General features: G+C 39.1%; 1 protein-coding gene and 1 pseudogene across 4 annotated transcripts in view; one reads left to right on the forward strand and one right to left on the reverse strand.

Moving 5' to 3' along the window:
- Window positions 1-22,212, reverse strand: part of TPST1 (tyrosylprotein sulfotransferase 1) — a 155,055-nt gene that overhangs the window by 93,552 nt on the left and 39,291 nt on the right. For 3 of the 4 annotated variants that reach the window (XM_032430956.1, XM_032430953.1, XM_032430954.1), the window contains one exon: window positions 18,895-19,840. In XM_032430956.1, the coding sequence (XP_032286847.1) occupies window positions 18,895-19,739 (845 nt within the window). In that variant the 5' untranslated portion in view covers window positions 19,740-19,840. Of the gene's footprint in view, window positions 1-18,894; window positions 19,841-21,701; window positions 22,032-22,212 lie in introns of those variants that run through there. The other variant, XM_032430955.1, reaches the window with a different exon arrangement.
- LOC116648747 lies at window positions 13,186-16,030 on the forward strand (annotated as a pseudogene).

Here is a 22,212-nt window from a genome sequence, read left to right on the forward strand (position 1 = left end):
TCTATTCCTAAGTGTTTATTTCAGAGAAACTCTTGAAGTAGACACCTTCAAAAATATAAATAGCCCAAACCAAAACAACCCAAATGTTCATCAATAGTACGAAATAAGCTATATCATAGAACAGTATTGTGGCAATAAAAACAAACTGGTAATAGCTATATATCTGAAAACTGATAAACCTCAAGATAATGTTAAGAAAAAGGAGGAGAAGGAGCAAGGGGAGGATGCGGAAAGAAAGGAAAGAAGGAAGAACACATGCAAGAAAAAAGAAAACAAACTATGATCCCATTTATATAAAGTTCATAAACAGGCAAATAAAAGAAGCAAATAAAAACAGGAAAAACATGACATTGAAAGATTGGGGATCACCATCAAGTAGTTTCAAATTACTGCTACTGTAACACTAAATTCCCAACCTGCCATGTCAGTTTTCCCCCACTAGGGTTGTTCAAATCAGGTGCCCAATTTGCTTTGTTAAACAAACATTTCATGAGTCAAGACTATCTCTACCCTAAACAAGCCTACAGGAGAATGTGTGATAACATTAACAAAAGCCTATGAAGTACTCAGTACTATGCTAGTTGTTTCCCAGTAGTTATTTTTTTCAAAAGAGCACAAGTATTTAATAATAATAATAACATATTAATAAGAAGTACCATTCATGCCAGGTGCTGTGCTAGGGGCTTTATAGTAATTTTATTTTAATCCTCACAACAATTCTATGAGATAAATAACTATTATCACCATGCCCAATGGATACTATTATTATCATCCTAATAATAATGAAAATATTTCATTAATGAAAATATTTCAAAAATGAAATTTTTGACCACTACTAATGTCACGCACTGGGCTAAGGCTTAATAGTCATTCTAATTTACTCCTCACAATAACCCTATGAAGCAGGTATTAGTATCATCCCTACTGGATATTATTACCATCCCTAATTTCTAGGATAAAAAAAGTAAGGGAGAGGATGAGGTAACTAAGAATAGGCAAAAATCAAGTAACTCATCTAAGGTTATACAACTAATAAAGGACAGAGCTGGAATTTAAACGTCTGTCTGTCTGACTCTAAAGCCTATGCTTAGCCACTTTCTCACTCATTATTTTATTTAATATTCAGAAGCCCTATAAGGTAAGTATCACCTAGGAGTTAAGAGTACAGTTTTTGTTTTTTTTTTAAGATTTTTTTATTTATTTATTTGACAGAGAGAGAGACAGTGAGAGAGGGAACACAAGCAAGGGGAGTGGGGGAGGGAGAAGTAGGCTTCTGGTTGAGCAGAGAGCCCAATGCGGGGCTCGATCCCAGGAACCTGGGATCATGACCTGAGCCGAAGGCAGACGCTTAACGACTGAGCCACCCGGGTGCCCCAAAAGTACAGTTTCTAAAGACAGAAAGACATGGGCCCATGTCCTAGCTTACCTGTTTCAACTGAGTGAGGACAAGCTCCTCAATCTCTCTGAGAGGTATAGTCCTTTATCTATAAAAAGGTTTTTAAAGTACCTATGGGTAAGTGTGAAAGGGTAAATATGAAAAGTAAATGAAGTAATGCATGTAAAGAGCTTAACAATGCCTGGCACACAACAAACATTCACTAAATTTTGGATGATATCATCATTATTTTATCATCACCATCTTCTCCATTTTATAGTGTAAAAAACAGAGATAGGGACGCCTGGGTGGCTCAGTCGGTTAAGCGTCTGCCTTCGGCTCAGATCATGATCCCAGGGTCCTGGGATCGAGCCCCACATCGGGCTCCCTGCTCAGCGGGGAGCCTGCTTCTCCCTCCCTCTGCCTGCTACTCCCTCTGCTTGTGCTCTCTCTCTCTCTGTCAAATAAATAAATAAAATCTTAAAAAAAAAAAAAAAACACAGAGATATAGAGAGGGACAGTAGTTTATGCAATGTTACAAAACCAGTTAGTATCATTGAAAGGTTTTAAACAGAGGTCTAATCAGCTTCAAAGTCAGAACTCTTTCCCGTTTGCCAAGGCATCTCATGAAGCCATAGGAAGTTCACTGGACAGAGGGAGGTCTCAGAGATCTTCAGGGAAAGGAAATCTGAACTGAATGCTGCAATACAACTTGAGTCCCTTGGACAAACAAGCGAGTGAAAGGTACCACAGGCAGAAGGAGCAATATAATGAGCAGTATGGAATATTTGAGTAGATACAATTATTTCAGTATAGTTGGGGCCCAGAGAGGAAGGGGTGAGAAAGTCAGAGTCTGCATATGAAACCAACATAAAATGTAGCATGATTTTGAGGCACTGGTTCCCAAAGTGAAAGCTGCAGACCAGGACATCAGCATTACCTAAGAACCTGTTACAAATGCAGATTCTTGGACTTGTCACAGATCTGAATCAGAAACTCTGGTATCTTAGGGGCACCTGGGTGGCTCAGATGATTGTCTGAGTCTTGATCTTAGGGTCATGAGTTCAAGCCCCACGTTGGGCTTCACGCCGGGTGTGGAGCCTACTTAAAAAAAAGAAAGAGAGGGAAGAAGAAACTAACTGATGTGGGTCTTTTCAAAGTCCTTGAAATGATTCTAATATATGGCTGACATTTGATAAGATGATTTTGAGCAATGATGGAATGTAATGTTTTCAAAAATAATGAAATCATCCTTTATCAGTCAAGTAATTCAGAAGAGGGAGAGGACCATGATGTTCTAAATTCAGAAGAGGGAGAAGACAATAATATCTGAATAGGCACTAGCTATTACCTATGATATACTTGGTTTTCCTTTGACAAAACTATTCAATTTTTAGGTTACTCTATTTACAAATCAAATTTCCTCTATGCTTCATCTTAAGAATACATTCCCAAACAGGCTTACGTTTTAAATCTTTTTTTTTTTTTTTAATTTATGCCAGAGGGATCTTTATTTTATGCCCTAAAAAGTTGTTAAAAAGAAAAACACTGCCCCAAATGGTGTCAAACCAAGACTTAACACCTAATCTGCGGATTCAACCTGCTAGAAATGTAACCTTTAACCAGTCAACATAGAACTTCTGGTTACTGCTAGAAATTTACTGAAAGACCCTTTCCACTCCTCTTAGGGAAGTAACCTTGTCTAAACAATGCATTCCTTGCTAATAAATTCCTTCTTTTTTTTTAAATGCCCTCTCTCTGCCTTTAAAAACCTTCCTCTTGTGTAGCTCAGTAGAGCTCCCCTCTACTTGTTAGATGGGATGCTGTCCGATTCATGAATCATTTTTAAAAAGCCAGTAAGATCTTCAAATTTACTCAGCTGAATTTTGTTTTTTAACAGATTTGGTGACAGCAATGAGATCCAAAGCAAACTTCTGAGAGAATTCAGGAACAATGAAAAACACAGGCATGGTGCCCTGCAAACCCTTTTGAGTTCACTATCTGGCCATTTTTTTTTTTTTTTAAAGATTTTATTTATTTGACAGAGAGAGACACAGCGAGAGAGCTAACACAAGCAGAGGGAGTGGGAGGGAGAAGCAGGCTTCCTGTGGAGCAGGGAGCCTGATGTGGGGCTGGGATCATGACCTGAGCCAAAGGCAGACGCTTAACGACTGAGCCACCCAGGCGCCCCCTTTCTGGCCATTTCTGAGGGCCATTGGTAAGTCCTTCATGGTTTGATTCTGCTCTTTTGCATTCAAGCTACCTATTTAATTGGCTTTCCAGTCCAGGGTTCACAGGTCAGTCTAGACTGACAAAGGGCGCCTAGCAGAACACCAGTGTTCACAGACCAGTCCACAATTCCACATTGAAATTCCTTCCCCAAAGTTCCAGTCTGAAATCCCCATTTACTAGAGCCTGCTGGTTTAGTGCTGGTGGTGCACAAGACCTTCTCTTGGCCAGCCCACAGTAACATCTTTTGGTTACTGCTGGTATGTTTGTCTGTCTGCTTTTGTGTAACAAAGGCTTAGCTAATGAGGTCCTTGAATTCTAAAGAGTCAAATGTACCACCTTCTGGCACATCTGCTTATTTTATGTCTAAAAACAATGGAGCTGGGGGGCGCCTGGGTGGCTCAGTCACTAAGTGTCTGCCTTTGGCTCAGGTCATGAGCCCAGGGTCCTAGGACTGAGCCCCGCATCAGGTTCTGTGCTCAGCATGGAATCTGCTTCTCCCTCTCCCACTCCCCCTGCTCGTGTTCCCTCTCTCTGTCAAATAAATAAAATCTTTAAAATAAATAAATAAATAATAAATTAAATAAAAACTACGGAGCTGGGTACACTGAATATATACAGAAATGGCAAATTTTTACGAAAAACAACCTAGAATTACAATGGCCCTGATGGAATGTTCCAATTAGATAAGATCATTTAAGAAGTACACTTGAAAGCAATGGCTCACAAATTAAACAGAATGGGATAGCTATTTTAATTGGCAAGCAGAGGCTTCCAAAAGGTTCCACAATTCTGAAGTAGTTTCATTGAAAAAGTCATTGCAAAAGCCTAAAGAAAAATTAATGTGAGGGACTTAAAATAGGATGGTAACTCCCACAGCTCTCTCTTTCCTCCTGAGTACTCATTCTACTAACCCTCTGTCTGAATTGTCTTTCCACTCTGAAAAGACTACACAACCATAAACAGTCTTCCAAGTTAATGGCCTTACAGATAACCCCATATCTACCTTCAAAGGAAGACCCCTGTATAGAACCCTCTCAGAGTTGATGAAACTGAGGAATTTACTGGTAAACTGCTACATTATTTCTTTAAACAAACAAGGGTAACCTCTGGTAGATACCAGAGTCCACAGAAGGGATCACAGAAAAACTGACAGAAGCCAGGGAAGGGTGAAAATTCTTATTAGAATCCCTTCTTCTGAATCTGTCTGTAGTGCCCAGTTGAGAAAGGAAAATAAAATTGCACACTATCCCTTCCCTTCCAAAGCCAAACCCATTGTTTATTGATCCTTTCTCTCTCTGGGATAGCTATTGTCTTCTTGCTTACACAAGTGGGCTTGGCTTTTTGCCTGCCTGGGACATGCAAGTTGTTGGTTCTTTTTTTTAGGCAACCTTTGGGAGTGACTGGATTTTGGGAAGGTAATATCTTCACCCTCTTTGGGGCCCTTACCCAAGTGGGGTTATTCAATACTGCCAGAAATATGTAAAATTAAAACTCTGTACCCAGAGGGAAAGAAACCATTGAGGATAATGTAGTTGGATAGGTGGACCAATGTATGATGTCATTTAAGTTCCAACCCGATTTTTTGAGGAATTGAAACCAACTGTCCTAATCTTGCAAATTTTTTGCAAAACAAAAGTCAGCTCCAGAGGCAATTCAAAATTCACCTATTTCTTCACCAATCCCCAAACTCCCTTATTTATCTCAAAAGGCTTGTAAATTATTGGCCTTAGGAAAGCAAAGTCCATCTTGGAGAAACTTAAATTCTTTCAGTCCCTTGGAGTTATAAACACAGCTCATAATCACCTGACTCTAAAGGAAGAAAGAAAGGGGAAAAGGTCTTTTTAAAATGCAAACTGCTAAAAGGGCTCCTAGGCTCTAGTAGTGTCCTTAAGATTAATTCCAGGGACAAATACAAATCTTAAAAATCTTCTCCACAAATATTAGTAATTATAAGGTCTTTGCATTTATCTGTTTGTGTACATGTTATAAATGTGAGATATTGTGCTGCCTCCGGATAGTATTGCTAAAATTAATTTGTGAAGGGCTCTAATATTTGGTTTGAAGACAAGTGCTTATAAGGACTGGGCATTCTAAAACTTTCAAAAAGACAGAAACTAACCCAAATGTCTTTCAAGTTCATGTAATCTGAAAAAAATATTCTATATAAAAGCTAGTTTAAGGTATATGGCTTAATGAAAATAGACGTGTTTAGAGTTATCAACACCAAATATAAAATTTTATTCTACCTAAGTTTATTAGCCAAACAAATTCATATTATCTCTTACAAGATCTACCAACAAAAAAATAAATAATAGCTTGGGATAATGAGGGACACCTGGGTGGCTCAGTCAGTTAAGCGTCTGCCTTCGGCTCAGGTCAAGATCCCAGAGTCCTGGGATCGAGTCCACATTGGGCTCCTTGCTCAGCGGGGAGCCTGCTTCTCCTTCTGCCTGCCACTCCCCCTGCTTGTGCGCTCTCTCTCGCTCTCTATCGGACAAACAAATAAATAAAATACTTTAAAAATAAATAAAGTACTTAAAAAAAATAGCTTGGCATAATGGCTGACTTTGTCTAATGTTTAATGAGGTTTTATAGGTAATCTAAACATACTTATTTTAAAAAGTAAATAAATGTAAGCAAAAGTTTCAGCAATATTTATGTCTACTTAAATAGTTTACCCAAATCTTTTTGGTAACCTAAAACCTTAAAAGTTTTGCTAAATTAGGTTAAATGATAAGTTAAATTCTTTAAATATCTAGGTCATTTCCAAATAAGATAAAATACTATAACATTAATTACTGAACACAGGTTTAACTACTTTGAGCTTATTACAGAGAAACTAAAAGATATTCGGATGTTTTAGCGCTACACTGGAAAAATGAAAAAGGCATATGCTTCTAAAAATTATATATTCATAAATTTGCAAATCTAAAGAATGCTGGAGGGGCACCTGGGTGGCTCAGTCGGTTAAGCAGCCAGCCGCCTTCGGTTCGGCTCAGGTTATGGTCCCAGGGTCCTGGGATTGAGCCCCGCATCCGGCTCCCTGCTCAGCGGGAGGCCTGCTTCTCCCTCTCCCACTCCCCCTGCTTGTGTTCCCTCTCTCGCTGTCTCTCTCTCTGTCAAATAAATAAAGTCTTTAGAAAGAAAGAAAGAAAGAAAGAAAAAAAAAAAAAGAAAGAAAGAAAGAATGAATGCTGGAATAAAAGTTCACGATTGCTTACTTACTTGCTTTCACTAGAAATTAAGGTTTCCAAGAATTAAGAATTCTAATAAATGTAATTAATACTACTGGAAATAATAAGGGAAACAACTCTGCATGCAAGGAAAGTAGGATTTGTGTGTTTCTGATTAAGAAAAAATCTGAAAAATAGAAATAACATTTTTGTTGAAAGAAAATAAAGTAATTTTGTCCTAAAATGAAACTGGTTATTTAGTTACTTATTTTTGATACTGGTTATTGAAAGTGGGAAAACTGAACAAAATCTGAATGTAAAAAAGAGAGTTGTAAAAAGTTTGTGGAAAATAAATCTTTGGAAGGAAATTTTAATGTGTGATCAAGCTGACTTTCATGCACAGCAGTAGTGACAGACTCTATAAAGATTGTGACACATGGATAAAATCCATTCAGCTTCTGCAAAAAATGGCCCCTTGTTGTAACAAGGTAACAGTATGCTCCTGAATCAGAGAAATTAATATGGATAAACAATGGCTATAAATGAACAGTCGGAGCTATGGGAAAACCAAGACAGCTGTTTGGCTCTTCCTAGCATATGACAAAACCTATTTTTTGGTTTTTGTATTCCTTCACCCACCATGGTGCATTTAAGATGACTGAAATTATAAACAGACACTGGTGGGGAAACTTTTATAAAATTGTAGAAGGTCTATCAGCAATGTCTGACTTGTCAGGTCCATAATCCTGAAAAAACTGTTGTCTCTAGAGGCCTCAGACCTCCTCCCGCTGGACCCTTTGAACACCTACAGCTAGATTTTATTCAATTGCCATTTCATATGAGTTATCAAGATGTCCTTGTCCTTGTTATTGTATGTATGTTTTCCAGATGGGTTAAAGCCTTTCCCTGCCACAAGGCTGATGCCCTCACAGTGAGGACCAGAAAAAAAAAAAAAATAAAAATAAAAAAATGTGTTTCCCGCTTGGGATATAACTTCTGTAATTTCCAGTGACTGAGGCACCCACCTCACAGGACAGATCATACAAACCTTAACAAAAACCTTACAAATTTCTTGGAATCCCATCAATATACAACCTTCTGCTGATCCCTTGTTATCTTATGAAAAGTACAAGCTACTGTAAACCTCTAAAGTCTTACGTTGAAACCTATCAACAGGTTAACGAGGTCTATCTGGATCCCAATTCAAAGGTCACAGTTTAGAGCTAGTGATTAGGCATTTTGGAAACATGAGAGAAAAACAGCTCTTGAGCCCTATTGGAAAGAACCTTACCAATTGCTCCTGGCCACTGACACTGCTCTGCAAAATTAGAAGGTGTTAAGCCTTTAGTACACACCACCGCTAAACGCTCCACACGACATCTAGCCCTAAACAGACACTGCAGACCTCCAAATCAAATTACAAGGAAGAGAAGTATCCAACGTCAAGGTAAATTGCTTCCACCCACGATGGAGCAAGACTTCAACAGAACATGAAACGGTTTCTCCTTTTCCTTTCCTTTCCTCTGCCACTGGCCTGGAAAGATAATGCCTTTATCTTTATCTCTCAGGCCACTGATAAGGGTGCCAACCTCTGGAATTTATAACAACTTTTTATTGCAGGCTAGAAGAAAATCTAACTTGGCCTAATTTTTTTTTTTTTTTTGAAGGTTTTTTTATTTATTCATTCAAGACACAGAGATAGAGAGAGAGAATATCAGCAGGGGGAGAAGCAGAGGGAGGGGGAGAATCAGGCCCCCCACTGAGCAGGGAGCCCGATGCGGGGCTCAATCCCAGGACCCTGGGATTATGACCTAAGCCGAAGGCAGACGCTTAACCATCTGAGCCACCCAAGCAGGCGCCCCTGGCCCTAACTTTCTACAAGCAAAATAAGACAACTTATTGGCCGACTCCCCTGAATTTACATCATGAATTGAAACGACCTACCAGGAAGCTTGCAGGATTCAGGATTCACTCCTTTTGGCAGGTCCCTACTTCCTGTGTTAGGGATAAATGTAAATGAGGCTATGATCAGGAACTTCTCCTTAATCCTTGAAATTGTTGCAGAATCTGCTACTAACGCAATAGCTACTCAACAAAGGTATCTTTAGACTCTGGCCAAAATTGTTCTTGATAATAGAATAGTCCTTGATTATCTTTTAGGTGAGCACATAGAGATAAAGCAAAATGTTACGAACTGTGAATGCCACACAAAGGATCAACAAAAGCTACCAGAAGCACAGAGTGGTAGCTGAGAGTGGCACTAATGCCATAAATTCTTTTTTTTTTTTTTAATTTTTTTATTGTTATGTTGTTAATCCCCATACATTCCATCATTAGTTTTAGATATAGTGTTCCATGATTCATTGTTTGTGCATAACACCCAGTGCTCCATGCAGAACGTGCCCTCCTCAATACCCATCACCAGGCTAACCCATCCTCCCAACCCCCTCCCCTCTAGAACCCTCAGTTTGTTTTTCAGAGTCCATCGTCTCTCATGGTTCTTCTCCCCCTCCGATTTCCCCCCCTTCATTCTTCCCCTCCTGCTACATTCTTCTTCTTCTTCTTTTCTTTCTTAACATATATTGCATTATTTGTTTCAGAGGTACAGATCTGAGATTCAACAGTCTTGCACAATTCACAGCACTTACCAGAACACATACCCTCCCCAGTGTCCATCACCCAGTCACCCCATCCCTCCCACCCCACCCCCCACTCCAGCAACCCTCAGTTTGTTTCCTGAGATTAAGAATTCCTCATATCAGTGAGGTCATATGATACATGTCTTTCTCTGTTTGACTTATTTCGCTCAGCATAATACCCTCCAGTTCCATCCACGTCGTTGCAAATGGCAAGATCTCATTCCTTTTGATGTAACGCCATAAATTCTAATCGCATCTCCCAGTTAAGCTGAGAGTCTGATCAAAAGGGGCGGGGGGGGGAATAACTGTTAAAAGGAAAACCACAGGCCCAAAATGATGTCACTTAGGTTAAAGCCCAAGTCAAGAAACCAAGACTTAATACCTAGTCTAATTGCAGTTTCAAACCACCAGGAATGTAACCTTTAACCAGTTGACAGAATTTCCTAGTCAATACTGAGAATTTCTGATAGACCCTTTCCACTCCCCTCAGGAAGGCAACCTTGCCTAAACAATGCATTCCTTGCTAATAAATTCCTTTCTTTTACTTTATGCCCTCTGCCTTTAAAAGCCTTCCTCTGGGCGCCTGGGTGGCTCAGTTGGTTAAGCGACTGCCTTCGGCTCAGGTCATGATCCTGGAGTCCCTGGATCGAGTCCCGCATCGGGCTCCCTGCTCGGCAGGGAGTCTGCTTCTCCCTCTGACCCTCCCCCCTCTCATGTACTCACTCTCTCTCATTCTCTCTCTCTCAAATAAAAATAAATAAAATCTTTAAAAAAAAAATAAAATAAAATAAAAGCCTTCCTCTTATTTAGCTCAGCGAAGCTCCCCTCTTCTTCCTAGATGGGACGCTGCCTGATTCATGAATCATTTAATAAAGCCAATTAGATCTTCAAATTTACTCAGTTTAATTTTGTTTTTTAATTAACGAAGTCAAACTTATACCTATTAAAACTAAGTGTTCTTAGAAACCATGATAATCCTAACTGCTTAAATTTTTTTATCATTTCTATAAATTTTGGAGGATGTTATAATCAATTTTTTTCTTTTAAAGGTTTATTTATTTGAGAGAAAGAAGAAGTGCGCGTGTGCCATCTGGGGGTAGGGGCAAAGGGAGAGAAAGAGAGATTCTCAAGCAGACTCCCTGCTGAGCGCAGAGCCTGATGGGGGCTTGATCTCACAGCCCTGAGATCATGACCTGAGCTGAAATCAAGAGTCAGACGCTTAACCGACTGAGCCACCCAGGCACCCTGTCAATTTATCTTTTAAAAACAGTACAATTCCATGAGTTTCACTTCAATTTTGTTAAATCCAAGCAAAATTAAATGTTGCCTCAACCAAAGCCATTCCACTTCTATGTATATTAGATACCAAGGTTCCTTATGAGATTTCATTTGGAATGAGTGTCCCACAATAAGAGAAGTTTGCAAACAACTGGTCTACAGGATAAAATTCAAGATCTTTCGCATAAAATATAAAGGCCCTCCAAAGCCTGGTCCCCATCAACTCTCTCAAGCTTTATTTCCCACTATTTCCTGCCTAGAAATGAACTTTCTAGTAACACCAAACTGCCTATAGTTCCTCATAAATACCACAATTTATGAGATGCTTCTCATCTTTGTGAATTTGTCCATATTGTAACTTCCAGATGACTCCTGCCTGGTTTTATTTTATTTTACTTTACATTTTAAAAATTACATTAGGCTATGGGAAACAAATGCCACCTTCTGGGCCCAGTGGGACGGAGCTTGGGTGACTTTCACTACATGGTGGAAGGGCAGGGTCCATAGGTCAGGTGTAACAGGGCCGAGTTGTTCCCTAGGTCCTTTTGTGCCCCTAGGTTGGGCCAGCAGTCATGCCACAAGAAGCCTGCCATCCCATCTCTTCTTTTTGGGTGCTGTAGGGCTAGAGTTAGACACAGGCTGTTCCCAGGAGTAATGTCTCCTAATGGCTCATTTGGCTAAGGAAGACAAAAACATTCTGGATGGTCAAGGACAGCACTCTAGCCATGGGTCAAGCCAAGGAGCCCATTATCCTACAAGTCAAAACTGAATGTTCTTCCCTTTATCTGTTGAGCTACTTATCCTTTAGGTCAATGATTCTCAACAGGAGGGGAGAAGAGGAGCATTTTGCCCCCTAGGAGGCGTTTGGCAATGTCTGGAAACATTTTTGATTGTCCCAAGAGTGGAGAGGGTGTTTGCTACTGGCATCTAGAGAGGCCAGGGATGCTGTTAAACATCCCACAATGTACAGGACAGCCCCCACAACAAAGAATTATCTGGCCCAAAATGTCAATAGTGCCAAGATCAAGAATCACTGCTTTATTTCTCAGTTTGATACCACATTGTCCAGGAAGGCCTTCCTGAACGCCCCAGATTACCTCTTCCTGGTTTCCTGTAATACTTAGCATTGTATTGTATATGAATCTGTGTCTTCCATTAGATCATGTGTACCTCTGGGACAGAGGCTGTAACACTGTGCCTGGCACACAGTACATACTCAGTGAAGTAGCTCTGTGTCTACCCCAATATCTAGCCTACACCTCTTAGTAAAAGAAAAAACAATTCTCAGTTGGGCACATGGTCACTTAGAATAAAAATTACATTCCCTAGCCTTTTATATATGGCCATAAGACTATGTTATAGCCAGTAGAATGAAAGAAGGGCTACGTGGAGAGTAAGGGAATGAAGGAAATTCATGGGAAATGTCCTAAAAATATATTATATGCCTCTTATATGCCCACACTACCCCCACCCTACTACTTAGGACACAGATGATATGACTGGAGCTCCAACTTGGACCACAGGGCTGATGGAGCCAAAAACTGGAAGCAGCCTAAATGCTGGATGACTGCAGAGCTTCTAAACCAGCCTTGGTCTGCCTTCTTTTATATAACAGCCACTATTTTGTTTAAAACCATGGCTACTTCAGTCACTATTTTTTGCAGACACCTCATCTAAATTAATAAATGATCTAACACCCAACTTCTGTTTTTTGCCATCAAATGCCATCTTCTTCAAGAAAAGTATGAACTGTGCTTTATTAATTTATGTTCTTGTTCTGCTTCTTCTCATTCTTCACTAACACATTCTGAAATACAATTTTCCCTCTGCTCTTTTCCTTTTGCAACCTGTTTTGCTGTCAGTTGCATTCCTTGTTTAATTACCCTTCTCCAACCAAGGGTTCTCAGCTACCTATAATTTGTACAGAAGAACAGTGATTTCCACAACTACAAAAGCATTGCTCTTAGGTAGTATTTGATTAACAACCAGATTTATAAAGCTAGGTTTACTGCCTTCACAAAGGATAAGTAACCCAAAATAATTTTTCAAAAACAAAAAAAGTAATATTTATAAAATTCTTCTGGGATATTTTAATCTGAGCTAGTAGAGCTCAGGTAATCATAATTTGCATGCTATTAATTTTATACACTGTAGAAGTGATCATAATTTGTGTGAATATCGCTTGTCCTTCTCTTAACTTGCTCATAATATTCTTGCTATTCTTAAATTTAGAAAAAAAATTTTTTTTTTTAAAGATTTTATTTATTTATTTGACAGAGATACATAGCGAGAGAGGGAACACATGTAGGGGCAGTGGGAGAGGGAGAAGCAGGCTTCCCGCTGAGCAGGGAGCCTGATGCAGGGCTCGATCCCAGGACCCTGGGATCATGACCTGAGCCGAAGGCAGACGCTTAACGACTGAGCCACCCAGGCGCCCCAAATTTAGAAAATTTTCAAGTGGATATTTTGTTGTATCATCCTCTGTTAATTCTATAAGATACTATCAAAATGTTTGATTTCCGAACTAAATTCCATTTTGGAAACTAAAAAAGAAATGTAATATTCTAAATTTAGTAACTATTCTTTCTACTTAGGAGTATCTCCATTTCCAAAAGACTTTTTTTGCATTGCTTTCACCTATTTACCTTTTTAAAAAGAAAACCACAGGCCTAAATGGTGTCACTTGGATTACAGCCCCAAGACAGTAAACCAAGACTTAATACCTCTCTTGGCCTGCCCTTGTGGAGTGGTGTGGAAGCAGAGGCCTGTGTGCACGCCAGATTCGGCTGCACCTGTAACCCACCACCATGGAGGAAGACCTTGCTGCTGGAAATATAATGGCTGTTAATACTGCTTTATACAAGGCGCTGAAGCCCACCCTCATCCACAATGACCTCGCAGGTGGAATTTGCGAAGCTGCCAAAACCTCAAGACAAACACCAAACCCATCTTCGTGTGTTTGCACCCAACTGTGATGTCAAGTTGGTGGAGGCCCTTTGTGCTCCACACCAAATCAACCTAATTAAGGTTGATGACAAGAAAGTAGGGAAATGGGTAAGCCTCTGTAAAACTGACAGGGAGGGAAAATCCCATAAAGTGGTTGGTTGCAGTTGTGTGATGACAAAGTCTCAGGCCAAGGACTGTCACTGAGGAATACTTCAAATGAAATGAACAAATAAAAAACTCGATTTTTGTTCCTAAAAAAAAGTCTTAATACCTAATCTAACTGCAGTTTCACACCCCCTGAAATATAACCTTTAACGAGTCAACATGGGAATTTCCTGGTCAGCACTAGTAAATTTATTGATAGACCCCAGCCATTCCCCTTAGGAGGGCAACCTTACCTAAAACAATGGTTTCTTTCTTAATAATTTCCTTTTTTTCCACTGGCTCTCTACCTTTAAAAACCTTCCCTTTTCTGTAGTCCTTTGGGGCTCCCCCACCAACTAGATGGGACACTGCCCGATTCATGAATTAATAAAGCCAATTAGATCGTTAAAATTTACTCAGTTGTATTTTTGTTATTTAATACTTTCTTTGTTCTGGATATGATTTCTGGTTTTCTCTGCTTTACTTACTATAGAAGCTTCTGAGTGTCAATTATTGTATCCTTATTTGTTCTCTTGTACTTGCCACTGCTACTGTATTTTTCCTTCTAACCTATTTGTGCTTAATAGTTGTGTATCTTTTGTCTGCCCCAAGGGCAGATTACTTCTCTCTGAATTGTAGTTGTGATTCTTACACTTGCTTCTGTTTAAGGGTTACCATTATAGTGTTTTGTTTTTCTGGCTTTGCTTTTTTCACCTAGTAAACTTGTTTACTGATCCTAGGTTACTTTTTTATTTTAGTCATCCTTAAGTATACCCTGGTGCGCTCTTTTGTTATTGTCACTGATGATTTTTATTTGTTCCAGGTAATTTCATTGTATCTTAATGAGTTTAAAAGCAGGAACAATGCTGTATACACTAGTAATTTCCTGAATGTACCCAGATGGAAATGACTGAAATTCCACAGAAATTCCACAATTCACAAGACAATGTTAATATAAATAGCCTCAAACTTTATTTCCATTTCCTACTCCAATTATTTGAGAAGCAGGCAGGCAGTAGATACCATTCTCTAATCAGCAAAATCCTACTGCATATTCAATCACTTGGAGAATTCTACTAGAATCCACCTATTTGTGTAAGGTATTTTCCTTAAAATGCAGCCCCCCCCCCAACCTTTCTACACAAACATTTCTTGAAAGATAAAGGCAAAAAGACATTTAGAAATGCTTCAATCTTTTCTACTCTATTAGTATGTAAGAAATAAAGAGATCAGTGAGTTCTATATCATTTTTGGAGCCATCTTATTCAAGACTACAGCTCAATTTAATACGAAGTTGAACAGTATGTGTGAATAATTTGTTAAAACAGAACACAGTATTCAAAACATCAAAGTTACAACTTCAATCACTGGAGAAACTAGTTCTACTACTTGAACTTGAAATGACTACCTAACAACATCAAGGATAAATAGTGTACCTAAAACTCTATAGTTGTACCTTAATGCAGAACTAAACTTATCAGCCACCCAAAGCAATCTGTTTTCATCCCTTCCCCACTCATTAAAAACTTTGCTTTTATTTTCAGTTTTTAAAAAAGCTTAGCTTATATACAGTAGTCTCTTATGAAGATTACCTGAACCACCCCAGAATGAAAGAATGCTTTCTTCCACCAAATTCTTTCATAGAGGAACTCATACATGCTACCAGGTGATTACCTTTTGCTCCTACTGTAACTGGAACTGACCAGGGAGGCAAGAGGTACCTCTCTGACTAAAAATAACTGGAAATTCCTAAGCAAAGCAAAAAAAGCTTAACTTTCATAGTTAACAAAATAGGGCAGGTAGAACTGTGAAAGCTTTCCTTATCACCGTCTTCCAACAATTTCTACATATGTTCCTGAGCCATCTGGTGATATCTTCAAGCCTTCAAAACTGCCTAAATATTTTCAGTATTTTAGTACTAAATAATACCACAGTAAGTATTAAAATACTTATTTTAAACAATTTTCCCAGAATAAAAATATTTATAGAAAAGCAAAACACACAGATGATTGACTCTGGGCTATGAATTCCTTATGGTCATGACCTCTCAACTAACATGGAATATTTACAACTTGGTACTTACTAATGGAATAATTCTATGCTTCTGCCTTACCTCCCAGTTAGCTCTTTTTGAGAGCAGGGACTCAGTCTTAAAAGAGGCAGTACAGCCTAGATTAGACCTGCCTCAACCAATGTAGCTCTGTTTTTATCTGTTTTATTTTTTTATTTTTATTTTTTAAAGATTTTATTTATTAATTTTGACAGAGAGAGACACAGCGAGAGAGAGAACACAAGCAGAGGGAGTGGGAGAGGGAGAAGCAGGCTCTTCGCCCAGCAGGGAGCCCGACGTGGGGCTCGATCCCAGGACCCTGGGATCATGACCTGAGCTGAAGGCAGATGCTTAACGACTGAGCCACCCAGGCGCCCTGTTTTTATCTGTTTTATAATGGAATTCTGGGAAGATTTGTTTCAAAAAAGAATTCAATGTTGTTCTTCTGTTTTGTTTTTAGGTTTAAAAAAATACTTGTACCCACCCTAAAATTAAAAGGACTCAGAATACCAAGTGTGGGCGAAGATGCAAAGCAACTAGAACACATTCCTGTATAGTATAGCCATACATTAATGGTACAGACACTGTGGAAAACAAGTATCTGTTAAGGACATATAAATATAGAGATACAGATATATCTTACGATCCAGCGATTCTACTCATTGGTATATACCCAAGAGAAATTAATGCTATGTTCACCAATAGTAATGTACAGGAATGATCTTAGCAACTTTATCCATAATAGCCCCAAACTGGAAACATCAAATGTCCACCAATGGAACAAAGGATAAAGTGTGTTATATTTATATGCTGGAATATTACATAGTAACAAAAAAGAATCAACTGCTGCTGTTTACAATGTGATGGGTAAATCTAATGTTAAATGGAAGTAGCCAGGCAAAAAATAATAGGCATGCTTGCATTTATATGAATTCAAAAACAAGCAAGACTGTTTCTGAACTTCATATATGACATCATAGCCCCTCTGGTGATAGAGGTCGGAACAGTGGTTACTTTTGGGTTGAGGAAGATGTTAACCAAGAAGATGCATAAAGGAGCCTGCTGGGTGCTGGTAATTTTCTATATTTTTATATGAATGGTGATTATACACGTGTATACAGATGTAAACATTCATCAAATTGTACACTGAATATCTGTGCATTTAATTATAGGTATGCCTTAATTAAAACTCATATGGGGCACCTGGGTGGCTCAGTCATTAAGCGTCTGCCTTCGGCTCAGGTCATGATCCCAGGGTCCTGGGATCGAGCCCCGCATCGGGCTCCCTGCTCGCAGGGAAGCTTGCTTCTCCCTCTCCCACTCCCCCTGCTTATGTTCCCTCTCTCGTTGTCTGTCAAAAAATAAATAAAATCTTCAAAAAAAAAAAAAAAACCACAACTCATATAATACCAAGAATCTTGGAATAAGTACTGCAAGTTCTAGTCATGGTTCTGCCACGTGTGATTCTTGACAAGGCACAAAACTTCACTGGGTCTCCATTCCGCATACTAAATGCTAAGTAAGGTCTCTTCCCCTTCTAAAATCTATCTATTTGTAGTTTCTATGAATTTCCTCAGTCTTCATGTTTGCCTTAAACATAGCAATTATATATATATGTAAAATGATCTTTTCCTGATTTCCACCAAAATTTACCTTGAGCATATCGCCTTAATCCCTATTTGGACAGACTGGGGGCGGGGGAGGGGGGTGAGGTCTAACAGGTTTATTTGATACTTCTAGAAGGAACCAGCATCAGAATATCTGGGCCAACATACAAGCACATAGAGTGAAATGCTTACCTAGGAATACAGGTGATTAGAAATTAGTTATGGTCTATTATCTGGAAAGAACAATAAACTATGATGACAGTAGCTAGGGCTATAATTTTCTTTGAATCAATAAAAATAACTCAGAGCCAGTAAAGTGATCATACCTAATAATTTATAATCAATACCCTGTAAGCTAAGTGCAGAAACGCAGCTGTTCCTTTCAAATTATCTACATCAGGAATCAATACTCACTGTACAAGTTCTGTACACTGAAAAAAAGAAATCAAGAAGACATTCCTTGGTAGGAGGAAGCAGGGTACCTAAGGGAGAAGTACACTGTTTTATCTTTTCTTTCTTTTTTTTACAGGGGGTACATATTACTTTTATAAATGGAAAAAAATAAAATAGAACTTATTTACACCCAACTTTTCCCTATAAGGAGATGCTACCTGAATCTAACAGTAGTTTCACTTTTATATCCTTGTTCTAGCTAGGTATGTAAGTCATCAAATCACGTTGTCAGATCAAGTCAGGGCACCTCAGTCACCACTTCATAAGAAAGGGGGAAAAATGCAATGATTTTAGAAGTATTTGAATCTAAGGAACTTCCTGTATGGATTAGGGAAGCTTCTCAATTGTGGAGTTCTCTACCCTTTTGTAAAAATTAAGATCCATCAGATGACAAAAGAAGTACTACATGTTATAAAATGTTACGGAAAACAGCACTAGCCCATTGAGACCCAGGCATGGATTCTAATTCTGGCCTTTCCATCTAAATTTGAGTGAATCATTTTTACTTTCTGATTCAGTCTTCCTACCTGTAAAATGAGGGACTGGGTTAGATAATCTTAGTCTTTATTTTTCTCTATCACTAAAAATTCCTAAATGCTTAGAATTCACCACTTGCTTACCAACATGTGAGATGCTTCTCATATTAACCTTAATCCACACAAAAGCCAACTATCTTTATTAATAAAAATATCTAGAAATTAGAAATAAGGAGTCACTAAGATTGAATGATAAACATTAAGGCCTAAGGTTTGTGAAAAGACCTTTCACTGCTATAAATTGGGTTTGCTTCCATCAAAAAAATAAAAAGGAACAATTCATAAATATACAAATGAATTAAATAAATGAAAGGGTCTATAATGAACTGGCTAGAGAATTTTTTTAAAACTCATTGATGAAGTTATATCTATTCCAAAAAAGAGCTATAGTTTACACACACACACACCCCTTTATTACCTGAAGATAGGGTAAAAAAAAAAAAAAAAAAACATCTACTCACTTTGACAGAGATACTCCTCCAGCTTTCCCAATCATCTCCTCATGATGTAATACTGAGTGGTTCCACGGAATATGAAGGAACTTTAAGAGTGTTCTCATCCACCGTTCAGGATGCAAGACAAGTTGTTCATAGTGAACTAACATGCATTTTTTATAGCCAACCTCCATACACTGGTTATACATGGTCTCTATGGCACGATTCCACTTGGTCAAACAGTCTCTATAGCTGTTCAGGTCAAACCCAGCTATGGTAACTTTCCGAGAAATCATTGAATGTACTGATGCCCGGCCATCTCGGACCATCAGGAGAAATTTGGCATTGGGGAATAACCTAGCAAGGTAAGTTAAGGATTTCAGGGCAAAAGGATCTTTATTACATAAATAAGGAGCTGGTTCCCCATGCTTAACAATAATTTCTAGTAGGAAGGCTTGCATGGCAGAATCCAGCACTTCATCGGTGACACCAGCCTCATCCAAGCGTATTTTCTCTTTACTTGACCGTGACCACATCTGCTTCAGGGCCAGGATTCGGGGAATCACCCGGGTTTCCTCTCCACAGCGAATATCGGGGTGTGCATCTAGCATGGCCCTCATGAGTGTGGTTCCACTCCGAGGCACACCTCCAATAAATATTAAAGGCATATCTTTGTGATAGGCAAAGGTTTTATTGGCTTTGATGTCCAGGCCAGTTCGCACAGTGGTCTTTGTGCTCTCCAATTTGAGAGGCTGGCTACGTTCTTCTATTCGGTGATGGCATTCCATGGCGTGTTGGCCCAAGTAAAACACAGTCACAGAACTGATCACCAGACATGCCAATAGTAAGTTCTGCTTCAGTTTTCCAACCATCTTGATGTGGTTATCTTGTTATTAAACAGATAGTCTGCTCAAAATAATTTTCAGAAAATGTTCAGGCCATGGAGATTCTACTGAAGAAAGAGGATCAACATCTAATGGGAAAAGGAAAAAGTTACTTTATCATCACATTAAGATTGTTTACAAAAAAAAGAAGATTGTTTACAACTTAGTCATCAGTGATCACCATTACATTTTCGCTAGAAAGAAGCTGAAGCAATCTTAGATACTGTGATATTCTTAGAACACAAGTACACACAAATGCAAGCAAAAACAAATCATTTCTAATCAGAAACAGCTTTTCTTAATGTAACAATTCTATGCACCTTGCACAGAATGGAAAAATAAAACTATTTCTATCAGTGAGTCATGAAAATATTTAATACGCCCACATATGTTTGGAGTCTAACCCAAGGCTCATCCCTGATACTCACATTTGCTTCACCCCTAAGAAGTCATTATCTCTACATTCTACTCTAAAGAGAAATTACAGAAGAAATATACAACTCCCAAAACTTTAACAAAGATTCAGTTTATCCCGCAAGTTATTTATTTAGATACTATAGGCCAGATACTTGGGCTTGGCTGAGGATAAGCTTTGAAAAAGACAGCAGTGCAGTGACCTCTGCTCTCAGGAAACAAAGTCTCATGAACGGACAGATATGCAAACAATGACAAAATGCAATCATTGCCTTAGTAGAAATAAGTCAACGGGACAATGAGAGTATAATGAAAAGAAGCACATAAGTCTACCAGAGGAAGCTATAAAAGCCTCATAGAAAATAAGAGGAATGGGTACTCTAAGCAGTAGGAACTTGTGTGCAAGTTCCTGCACACAATGACATGACAGAACGCAGCATAAGAGGGAGGGGTACTCTAAGCACTAGGAACTTGCACAATGACATGACAGAACACAGCATATTTAGGTGACAAGAAGTAGTTCAGGAGAGCTGGTGAATAGTGTGTAAAGACAATTATGCATATGTGTCTGTGATCTAGCCTTCAGAAGGACAGATAAGATTTAGACACACAGTTTTCTAAGCTGAAGATACACATGACCAAAGATGTGGATGTGTAGAAGCAAGGGCATGTATGTAAAATACATATACTATGTAAAATATACATATCATATGTATATGTAAAGTACACATATTATGGAAACACTAGTTTAGCTGGAGCTAGGATACATACTATGAAGCAGACAGCAATCAGACTACACCTAGACTAAAAAAATGTACCCTGAATCCTCAGTGGAGAGGTGCGATAGTTAATTTTATGTATCAACTTGGATAGGCTACGGAGCCCTGTGCTTGTCAAACACCAAACACTAGTTTAGTCTAGATGTTGCTGGGAAGCCATTTTTTAGATGATTAACAATTAAATAAAAAAATAAATCAACAGACTCTGATTAAAGCAGATTAGCCTTCATAAGATGAGTAGGTCTCGTCCAACAACTGAAGTCCTTAAGAGAAAAGACATGGTTCCTGAAGAAAAAGGAATTATCTTCAAGACAGCAATGTGGAAATTCTACCTGAATTTCCAGCTTTCTACCCTGCAGAATTTGGACTCAAAGTTAACATCAACTCTTATCTGCTGGACTGCTCTATGGATTTTTAAAATGCCAGCACCTCAACCACAGGAGCTAATTCCTTAAAAATTCCATAGGTCTCCTGACTGATAGTAAGTACACCTGGGGAAATGACTAGCTATACTAAAAAAAGAATACCTTCTGAGAGGCAGAACATCGAGCTATGGACTAGTGAGAGGGTACGCAATTCTCCCCCAAAACCAATTAAAAGCAGGATGAAACTGACGACCCTTTCGGTCCTCTGGAAATCAAAGGAATACAACAACCTAAGCAGCATTTATGCTTGAAAACTGCTAAATGTTGAGTAAGAGCAATGAGAGTCTGTGGCATTCTTGCCTAAGACGATTCCCACTCCATCATCCACCTACTCAGCATGACAGAGGTTCTGCAGAGCAAGGCCAGGCAGGGCAAACTATGAAGACTGGTGGCTTTGCTGCCAGGATCAAAGGGAGATCACTCATTTTGGAGTGGTGAGTAACACACATGCTCCGCTGCGCTCTCAGTGTAAGTGATGTTCCAGGCGGCAGGTGAGCAGGCAGGACGAACAGCTCTAGCAGTCTCAGGGTGCAGTCGTGACTGGCAAACTCACTGCCAACTCAGAGGTGCATGGAGGCAAAGAGGAGACATGAAAGGAATGAGAGGAAAGTAACCACCAGTGCAGATCTGAAAATGCCCTGAACTTTTTTTTTTTTTTTTAAGATTTTATTTATTTATTTGAGACAGAGAATGAGATAGAGAGAGAGAGAGCATGAGAGGGGGGAGGGTCAGAGGGAGAAGGAGACTCCCTGCTGAGCATGGAGCCCGACGCCGGACCTGATCCTGGGACTCCAGGATCATGACCTGAGCCGAAGGCAGTCGCTTAACCAACTGAGCCACCCA

The sequence above is a fragment of the Phoca vitulina genome, unplaced genomic scaffold, assembly GCF_004348235.1.
Source record: "Phoca vitulina isolate PV1807 unplaced genomic scaffold, GSC_HSeal_1.0 scaffold45, whole genome shotgun sequence".
Lineage (NCBI taxonomy): Eukaryota > Metazoa > Chordata > Mammalia > Carnivora > Phocidae > Phoca > Phoca vitulina.